The following is a 10,380-nucleotide window of genomic DNA, read 5'->3' on the forward strand; positions in this document are numbered from 1 at the left end:
GTATTGCTGCTTGGAACATGTAACTTTTAAATTCCTTGTGGGAATTGTTTGGGAAGAATGCTAGCTGACACAAGCCAGAAGCATGCTGTGAATCATTGTAACAGTTCCATTGGTATAGACATTCCTGAGTAGTGTAGAAAAACTTACTTGTGAGAACGTAGTTTTTGCTTTGATATTTGGGCTGAACATGTAAATGCTGCTTTGTGATGTTTTCCTTGAAAAAAATTGAAGAGGAGAGTGTATTGATTGTTGAACTGCTACAGTATGAAGTGCCTTCCAGTAAACTTTATAATATGTTTACTTTCCACTTCAAATTTATGATTGTGGAAGAGTGTAGTAGTATGCATACACAAGCTGAATGTAAGCCTGTGTTACTAAATTGAGCACCTTCAGAACTTAAAGATAGCTAAGATTATAAAACAAATAATAAAGCTTTAAACAATAATAAATCTTTTCTGTTTACATTCAGTAGGAGGTACATGAGAAACTGTTATAAGTTTTTTGTGGTTTTGGGGTTTTTTTGAGTAGTAAATTTTTTCCCCAAAATATTTAATCTGTTTTGGGTGATGTTCAAGCCCCTAAGTGGCTGTGTAAAATAGCAGATCCTGTGTTCCCCATCTGCATCAACGCTATGCCCAGCTGAAGTTGTCTCATAGCTGTGACTGTAGTGATTGAGCGAGGACTATTCCTTCTGGGTGCAAGGAAAACTACTGTATGGAAAGGATCTAACACTGAGTGGTGGAGTTGAAGCATGAAGTCTTCTTGCTGATTCAGAGTATTTCATGCACACCAAAAAGGCAGGGGCAGATTAGATCACAACCTAAATGTTAAATAGTAGCCCTCAAGGAATTTTGTTATTTGACATCATTTATCATGAATTCTGTATATGTGAAAATCAACCTTAACACAAGCATACAGATGAAGAAAGGACTGTGGGTTTTTTATTCAGAAAAGTTGCCTTGTTCTAACTAGGGCAACTTGTTTTTTTCTCCATAGATGTCCTTGTCTGGAGCAATGAAAGAATGATCCATTGGGTAGTGTCCATTGGTCTTAAAGAATATGCGAATAACCTTATAGAGAGCGGCGTTCATGGTGCACTTGTGGCCTTAGATGAATCATTTGATTACAATGCATTAGCTCTCTTATTACAAATACCCACTCAAAACACACAGGTAAGCAAGAAGTAGTTGCTTTATGGTCAATAGGATTTTTCTCCCCTCTAGGAAGGTTAAAAATGGAACTGAGTGTTTCTTTTCTTAGGTAAGTGCATGTCTCTCTATTCCCAGCTCTAAAAACATCAGAAATGAAAAGTTGTCCATTATCCTATAAAAGAAAAACATAGAACTATGCCTTTCTTACTATTTTCTTACTGTTACTAACAATTCTGGTTGATAAATTTGCTTGAAAAAAAATACTGTTTGAATATTTTCCTCATAGCCGTGCTTCACAACATTAGTGTAAAACTCATCATTTTTGTTGTTTGCTGGTTTTTATTCTGGAATCAGTTTGAGTCAGAAATCGTGAACTTTCGTGTCACAACTAAGGGGAGGGAGAGCTGTTAAGTCTTCCTTAAGTTTTTAATGTTACAAATTAAATTGTAATTTTTCAAGTACTAAGTATGTTTATTAATCTGATAAGAAGTATTGAAAAACTTGGGTTATATTAAATTCTAAAAATTACTCTAGGTTACTAATCACTATTCTGGAATTTCCATTTCTTTCATACTATTTTCAGGCTCGTGCTGTTCTGGAGAGGGAATTTAATAACCTTCTTGCTATGGGCACTGACAGAAGACTTGATGAAGTAAGTTGCTTGAGCTGTTGACTCATTTTATGGTCCTGAGAACTTCATCAGAACTGTTAAGCCAAAGAATTTATCTTAAACTTTTTTAAGGTATTGACAGAATAGTGACAGAAATTTTAACTTGAAATTCTTTGTCTTCAAGAGTTTCTGAATATGGCAGGTTTTGTGCAGTTAAGTAAGGTGACTTTGAATATGAAAGTATTAACATGATTTGCAAATTTGTCTTTTGCAGCTTGTGTGGTTACTATATAATAGCAGCACTTTGGACTGAATCTTTTTTTTTCTAAAAAATCTCAAACGTGGGAAAATTTAGTGACCAGTGTTGCAGATGAACAAGCTGTAATAGAGAAAGCACATTTCAAACCTTTGTCCTAACGAGCAGTATTTTGAATAGTTTCAAGTGTTTTTCAAGAAAGCTTGTGGTGTTAATATCCATTAATACTGATATGGATGACCACCAGGTATGCTTACACATTAAAGTAATTTCTGTTGGGCAGCCTGTGATCTTACAGGATATAAACCTAATTTAAATGTAATGACTATAAAACTCTACACAAACTAGGTGTGAGACTTTACTTTGTAGACCCTTGAACCCATAGCATAAAGGAGAGAGTATTACATCTTTAACTTTTTAAGTTGCTCTATGCTGTAACACCAGTTTCAAGCTGGTGTTCCTTCCCCAGGACAGCCCTAACTCTGTGCTGCCGCCTCTTTGGTCCTAATGGGAGTTTACGTTGGTGGAACTGGTTCAGAATGAGACTAAAGTGGCAAATCCCTAAGGTGGCTAACCAGATCAGGGAACCAGTCCATGATCTCTCAGAAACATTTGCGTTCGTATGAGGAAGAGGGCAGGGGAGGGGTGAAAGTGCTGGCTTGAACTACTGTTGGATCGGTGAGGTGAAGCATACACCAGTACGCTGAGGAAGGATGCTGCTGTGACAGACCTTGACTGGGTTTTGTGTTCATGTTTTGCCTTATGGACTCATTGCAGCCCTTTTCTGGGCACATTCTGACAGCTCTGTTCTCAATATACACCTCTGCTAAGGTTTTAATAACATCATCAGAAAGCAGCTTGATAGTTTTCTAAGGTCTTTCTCCTTAGTGATTCCAAACTGCAAGAGAAGGAGAGTTGAGGGAGCAGATGTTTGCTCTGTTCTAGCAGCACAGGGCAGTTTGATCACAAAGATCCCTTCAAATAATGTACACACTTGTCTCCTAATTTTAAAAAGGGGATAAATAGTAAGTAAAATGTCATTCAAAGAATTGAACTGTTTCTAAAGCTAAAGATGGCAAATGGAGATGCCCGATGGGTGTATTTGCAATTGGCACGATACCTTCACTGCAAAAGACATTTTTGGAAGCGGGACTTGGACTGTTGTGTGTAGTAAATGCAGTATTGTATTTCTGAAGTGGAATATTACTTCAAAGATTCAGATATCTTAATGAGGGGGGAAATGCACTTGAGTAATTGCAAGTTAAGTTTACCCAAGTGCTTAAGCAAAACACTGCACGGCAATATGGTATTCATTACACTTTTTTTTCCCCCACCCCCCACCCCTCACTATCTCTTCCTGTAACTTGTAGCATGAGAAAGTGCAATAGCTGTATCATCATTCCTGTAAGAAAATTGAAGGTTAAAAGCAATTGTTCAAATTAAGCCTCTATATATCAGTGTTCCCAAAGCAGCTTTTATGATCTGCTCCACTCCTCGTATCCCTTAAGAATGAGTGATGTGACACCTAGGAATTACTGCAAATCATGAAGTACAAACATCTGAAGTACAAAACGTTTTCCTAAATGTGCCGAGCATGTGAATTTCCATAGTTACTGAGCTGAAAAGCCTACACACTAGCAAGTGAACACAGATTATTGCAAATGAAGACCTCTGCTGCTGTTGCACCTGAACCATTCTGAAAATTAACTCATTCAGTGGTGTGATACATTTACTTAAGGTTGTTGGTAATCCTTTTAAAGTCAGTAACAATCCTACATTTTTTGAATTGCTAACGATGTTTATCAATATAACAGGATGACGATAAGAGCTTTAGGAGAGCACCTTCATGGAGAAAGAAGTTTAGACCAAAGGACATAAGAGGTTTAGCTGCTGGATCGGCAGAGACTCTTCCTGCAAATTTCAGAGTTACGACCTCAATGTCTTCACCCTCTATGCAGCCAAAGAAGATGCAGATTGATGGTATTGATTTTGTATTATTTTTAAGCATGATGCACTTTTTTGCTTGAGATTCAGGGAAATTAAGTTCAAATTACCTTTTTGCTGCATAAAAGCATCTGCCTTGTGCATGGTTGTGTATATAACGCTGTGTTTAACCATAGGGTGCTTTTTAATTTCAGGAAGCTGTACTAGATGTAGAGGGTTTTTTTTCACTTATTGGAATAACAAACTGAGAATTATAGGTAGAAATTTATTTTAAACTAGGAAAAGAAAATGACATTTTAGTAGAAGTCTTTTAATCACATGATGCATAATTTCTAATTAGCAGCAATTAGATCAATATAAGTCCCACTTCTGAAATGCAGTAAAATGCATTCCAAAATGATATAAGTAATTTCCCTTGGATAATTTTGAGATTATTAAAACTTGAGTAAAACATGCATTACTCCTCCTGTGGTGGTCACTTAAGTATTGATCATATGTGAAATCACAGCTTCATTGCTGTGTGCTTAATGATCTATACATACATGTGTGTGCATGCATAGGTATGTATTAAAAAAACCCAAACCCAGCAAGCCCCAGCTAGAAGTGGATCACCTGCCACGTGAGGTATCTTGTCTGTTTCAAAAGTCTTTTTAGTACCATGAGAATAAATTTTTACTTGAATTTGCTTTACAAAGCACAAGTAAAAATAAATGGAAAATGTATTTAATTGGAACAGACAGGATGAGAACTTCAGCAGAACTTGGTTCTGAAAATTGTATTTAGGAGTAAAAACTCAAGGAGTAAAGCAACCTTTGCATTGATATTACTCTCTAAAATGTGAGCTGTTTTAAATTTTAAATATTGCCTCTAGCACAAAATATTCTTCAAAAATTAATGTGGAAAATTGTGTAAATTAAGATAAGTGAAATCTTTACCATGTAAAACCCTTTTTACAATACAAAAAACCAAAACAACAGAAAAGAAAAATATAAACCTTATAAAAAATAGACAATAAATTACTTAAAAAAAAAGTCTTTATCAGTTTTTGTGTGCTAGTTGGCATGCAGAATTTTTAAAATTCTTTTTGTTAGCCACTGATACTAGAAGCGGTTAATACGTAAACTGTAAAATAAATTTGGCTTTCCTGACTTGTAACCTTAGTTTGGTGAGTACCATGGCTGTAATCACATTGCTGTGATGTTTTTTTGGGGTTGTTCTTTTTCGTTTGGGGTTTGGGTTTTTGTTTCTTTTTTTTTGTTTTTTCAAAACTAACATGCATGCTGTATTCTGCATGTTTCTTCCCATGCTTCTTGAAATAGGCAGTGTGTCAGGAACACAAAGATTGGATTCTGCTACAGTAAGGACCTACTCCTGTTAAAGCCTTCTCCTGGTGAGTAAAGTTGATAGGTATAATAGTAAAGCAGCTATTGATGAAATAAAATGTCAGGTATTGTAATACAATGAATTTACACACTTACAAAGCTATTTTAAGTTTTCAGGGTAGACTGTATATTGAAAATCCAGAGTTTTATTTCCTACAATCAAGACTATGTGTGTTTAAATAATTTTGTAAATACTGTATACTTCTGAGGGTGTTTTTGAACAGTCTCAAAATGTACCCCTGCTAAATAGCTATGTAGGAAACATTGAAATCAAAGGTTGGATGAAACGGCTAGTGAAAGTGGGGAGGAGAGAAGGAAATGAAATTATTTTCTTCCTTTTACATGCCTAATTAAGTGTGTGACACTGCTGTTCAGATTATCGGTCTTTCAAGAGTCTTTGCTTCTTCAAAGTTATCCCACTACAGTATACTTCAGTATTGAATTGTTATGGGGTAATTGCATAGTTTTCCAATTCTTGGATATTTCCTGCTGTTGTGGTTGCTGAGGTTGTCTGGTTGGATTTAGCTACCTGCAGCCTAAATTTGGGGGAGCTGTGAACAGTGCTGACGATAAAAGGCAGCTTGATAACACAAGGGTGTTGTAACACAAGATACATGCATTCTGGCTTACAAAAGATAGGCAGTCCTGTCTTATTCCAGGGTTTGGAATTACTTTTCTTCAGCAGCCTCTGCTGTATTTTCTCATGGAACAATATTTCTCTTGTTTTGCAAAGTCTGGAAACTAGATTTCTTTACTATACTGGATTTAAAAAAAAAAAATAATCCAGTGAATCTTTTTCTCACGATCTATATCTTCCACAGGCTATAAATTGCCTGTCTCTTCTGCTTACAGCTTCTTTCCTTTCTTCTCAACAGTAACATCCCTATCAACTCGTGTATTGGCTGCTTTTTCTTCAAATTCTGAACCTTTTTGCCAATGCAAGTTTAATTCTGAAGAGTTCTTATGTATGAAGTGTTAAGAAGGGAAACTCCTCTGCAAATAGCAGCTCAGACCATGTGGATCTGTCAGTTCATAGTCTCACAGGGTATCTTAAAATTTTTTTTAGTTTCAGAAGTTTTAAGTCTTCTCTCCACCAAATTCTCCTCACTGTTTTGGGATTTTCTATGGTCAGATGGCCTAGGATGAAAATGTAGAAGCAGAAATATTTGACCTCATGGGCTTTACTTTTATTGCAACTGAAGATTATAGAAGCCAGTAAAATTGTATACATCATGGCATGGCAATAATTCAATGCATGACTGCTACACTACTGAGCTGTTTGTGAGAAACTTAGAATGAAACATTTTTGAAAATACTGCTAATGGAATTTTTTTGTGCTTTTTCTTTTTGTGTGTTTTTTGTTTGTTTTTGTTGTTGCTTTTACAGTTTACCCACACTATTTCTACCGGTGATATGCAGCATTTGAACATTTGGAACCCTTAACTTGTTAATACTTGTTAAATGGACACTTTGAGATATTTTATTACAGAGTTTTTAATTAGCAAATAAATTCATGAGTACTATAGAGAAAATATTTTAGAATCTAAATGTTTCTTATATTTATGTGACTTCTCATTTATATAGTTACTTACTTTTTCTGTTTCTATTCAGTCTACAAATCAAACCATTGCTGATTTTTTATTCTAATTTTAGTCCTTCCAACTGAATGTACTGTAATGCTTGTATGTATATGTCCCTATAAGTAATATAGGGTTTTTGTAAATTATGCAGTTACTGTAATTATCATTGTTTTTTAATAATGAAACTGAAGGTGAAAGGATTTTAATACCTTTGTAAAAGTATCATGACACCAAGCAGTATATATTTTGTCTTTTGGAAATGTTAGCTTAGATCTGAAAACAAGTCCAGCTTTTTTTCAGGTAAGCATATGTTGTTGTAAAAGGTATGGTACATGATTATTGTTCTTTTCAGAACTGTACCTTTCCACAAAGATGACTTGTCGGGTAGGGAGAGCTTGTCTTTATTTAAAATATAACTTGTTTTAAAAGCTGGGAAGAACTATGACGCTACGGAACATGTTTTAGAAGTTTGACTCTGTCATAACACTCTCTGCTGTATTTGTATAGCGTTACCTTCACAGTGACTGAAAACAAGCCATAAATCAAGAACTCTTTTTATTTTTCTTTTTCCTTAACTGAGGAAGATAGAGTTCGTAATAATTCCTGGTCGTAATCCACAGGCCACAGAGAGTTTTTGTCCTAGCTCTTTTTGATTGCAAACACTTGTGGAAAGATGCTGTTGAAACTAGTTTTAATGGACCAATCGTGAAGCACTGCAGGCTCATGTCAAACGAGCGGTGAAAGATGAAGGTACAATGGGCTGAAATCTAAAGCAGTGCAACTGCTAATAAAGGCCTTACTTTTCTTATGTAAGTCATCATTTGTGTTTTGTAAAGTTGTTCTAAAGAGTTGTCTGGACTTTAATTTTGATGGTTGTAGCCATTTTGGACTATATGAGTAGAAAATGTATCCAACACTTGTAAATGGCATATTAAAAAGCCAGCAAAAATCTGTTCAGATGATGCATTATTTATTATGCAACAATATATATAGCATGTCTTTTTTCCTATATTGTTTTCCACTTTTAACTTGCTTGTAAAACTGAAATTCATTGTTACTGTTCTGTTTTTCTATTAATCTTTTGTGTATTTTCAGATTATGTAACAGTATGTACAGTCTACTTTTGAACTATTTTTATCACAGTATTATTTATTGCTTTCTTTCAATAAAGTACTGATGCATTTTCCACTGCCAATAAAACACTATTGAAAAGCTAAGATTTCATTGTATGCAGGCAGATAACTTTTGCGGTGAATGGATGTTGTCAATAAAGCATCTTTATGATTGTATGCTGCTCTGTAGATCTTGTTTCAAATGATGACTTCTCTCCAGTAGAAAAATGTTCCATTAGATGTGACATTTTCTTTGGAATTGTTCAAGTTCACATGGGTTAATCAGTTTTTGAGAAACAGCTTTCTGAAGAGAACTGCTTTATTTGCCTACTTCTACTCGTAACTAGAGCTATGGTTCACTTTTAAAAATAGTATCAAAACCTATCATGCAGCTTCAGCGTGTTCTGGTCCACGTGACAAAGATTGAAGTGCTGTTGTGTAGAGCAGCAATGGTTGCTTTGTTAATAAAATGAGGTTATGACCATAGTGATGCCTGGGGAGCAATACAAGAGTCGAGGGAACCAATGCAAAATCGGGTCACAACAGTGCTGTTTGTGTCAATTTTAATATATTTGTAAACCATTTCTTATGTAGAAGAAAAGACAAGAAGGATAAAGTTACAGAATAATCGAAGCAGTAGCGAAGCGTATTTCATCATGTCCTCTAGATCAACAGCAGGATGTGGAATGCATAGAATGGAGAAATATTGTGATTGATGCTTTAAACATTGTTCAATAATGCATCTCTGTTTGTCTGGCTTATGTGAGTTGTGATCTGATCATTTGCAGTCTCTTCTATATTTTCAGAGAGTTCATCTTTCTAGAAAAAGCAAAAATGAAACTGCAGAAGGAGATCTTGACTCACTGTTCAGCTAAACACTGTTTAGAAAAAAATTGCATAGACATTTCTGGTCACTGATATTGATAGCGTAAGTGTTCAAAGTCATGTATTGTTGCTTCTCAAAAGTGAAAACAATGCGGAATAGACTTGTAAAATGTGAAAAGAAAATACGTTTATTGTTTTTAAGGCTGTAAAACCTTAACTGTTATTGGAACAATGGAATTGACATGAGAGCTAGAATAAATGAGTGAAATAGAAAAAGCTTTCACGAACTGGCAAAAATGTGTGTTGACTTCCTTCTGAATTATACAGCAAGGCTATCTCGGAGAAATCAATCGAAACAATTCTCACTCAATTTTAATACACCACCCCACCCCCAAAAGGAAAACATGCAACTGGATGTTTAAAAGGCATATGCGTATGTTACAGTAATCTTTATATAAAGCTTGGTTAAATATAACTTTCTGTAAATTGCCAAATGTCTCTTAAAGGTTTTCATTGGAAAGTGCTATAAAAATTAAAGTATGCATTTTATCTGCAATAGGAGATGAGTTATCTCAGATAATTCTATCAACTTGAACATTTTGCATGTTTAGAGGGCAGGGAATCTCAGAACGGATGTTATAACTTCATCTTTCTCCTTTCAGAGCGATGTAGAATTAAAAAAGAGGTTGCTTTTGCGGCGGGTTTTTTTCATGCCAAAACTCGGAGCAGGGAACATGTGAAATAGTTCAAAGCGGAATTTATGCTCTGTATTGGGTAGACTAAGAATTGGGAGGGAGGGGCAGCAAAACTAGTTTTCAAGTAAGTAAAAACTGACAATCTTATGCATGACGGGCAATATTTTTGTTGAAACCGAAGAGTTATTTTGCCTTTAAAAGGAAAGTCTCTTCACTTCTTGATAACTCTATTTTCAAGGTTGTAGTTTTGGTACACTCCTTAAACTCCAGTTATTCTCACTTGTTTTAATTTCATTTTTTGTTAATAGTAATGTTGGAAAAAAAGAAAAAAAGGCAACTGTAGTCTAATCCAGGTAGCCGCACCTTCTGGTTTTATATGGCATAGAGCAATGGATATATGAGAAGTTGATCTATAAATGTGTATGTTCCTCACTGTAAATGGAAGAAGTGGCAGAGCCAGAGGTAATGCCAAAACGATCGAGATTCTCTGAGCCTGCTTTCTCCTTTCTATTTTTAAGAATAACTTCAGCCCAATTTTTAAAATATGCTCTATTCCGTTTATAGGGTAAATTATCCTATGTTTAATTAAATAATAATTTAGGCTTTAGGTGATGGAGGCTGGGAATGAGGTTTCCTTCTTCCCTACACACCTGATGAAACTGTTCACCTGGATTTTTTTTTCCTCTCTACCTTCTGTTACAGTTTGACTTTGTGTATTTATCTGTAATGTTTTTCGCTAGAACTGCCCCTCCTGGGAGTCTGTTTGCCCTCCTCAAGCCCTCCACCCCCAGCCCCAGGCTGCGGGAGGTGGCTGCTTGCCTGCTG

The 10,380-nt window shown here is 35.4% G+C and overlaps 1 protein-coding gene across 3 annotated transcripts in view; it reads left to right on the forward strand.

The window, feature by feature from the left end:
• Positions 1-9,143, forward strand: part of PPFIA1 (PTPRF interacting protein alpha 1) — a 78,854-nt gene extending 69,711 nt beyond the window's left edge. For 2 of the 3 annotated variants that reach the window (XM_037402488.1, XM_037402487.1), the window contains exons 29-33: positions 997-1,172; positions 1,735-1,803; positions 3,832-3,997; positions 5,281-5,351; positions 6,730-7,731. In XM_037402488.1, coding sequence (XP_037258385.1) covers positions 997-1,172; positions 1,735-1,803; positions 3,832-3,997; positions 5,281-5,339 — 470 coding nt within the window. In that variant the 3' untranslated portion in view covers positions 5,340-5,351; positions 6,730-7,731. Of the gene's footprint in view, positions 1-996; positions 1,173-1,734; positions 1,804-3,831; positions 3,998-5,280; positions 5,352-6,729 lie in introns of all 3 variants that reach the window. The other variant, XM_037402489.1, reaches the window with a different exon arrangement.
• Positions 9,144-10,380: the final 1,237 nt, after the last annotated feature.

This window comes from Falco rusticolus, chromosome 10, assembly GCF_015220075.1.
Source record: "Falco rusticolus isolate bFalRus1 chromosome 10, bFalRus1.pri, whole genome shotgun sequence".
Classification (NCBI taxonomy): domain Eukaryota; kingdom Metazoa; phylum Chordata; class Aves; order Falconiformes; family Falconidae; genus Falco; species Falco rusticolus.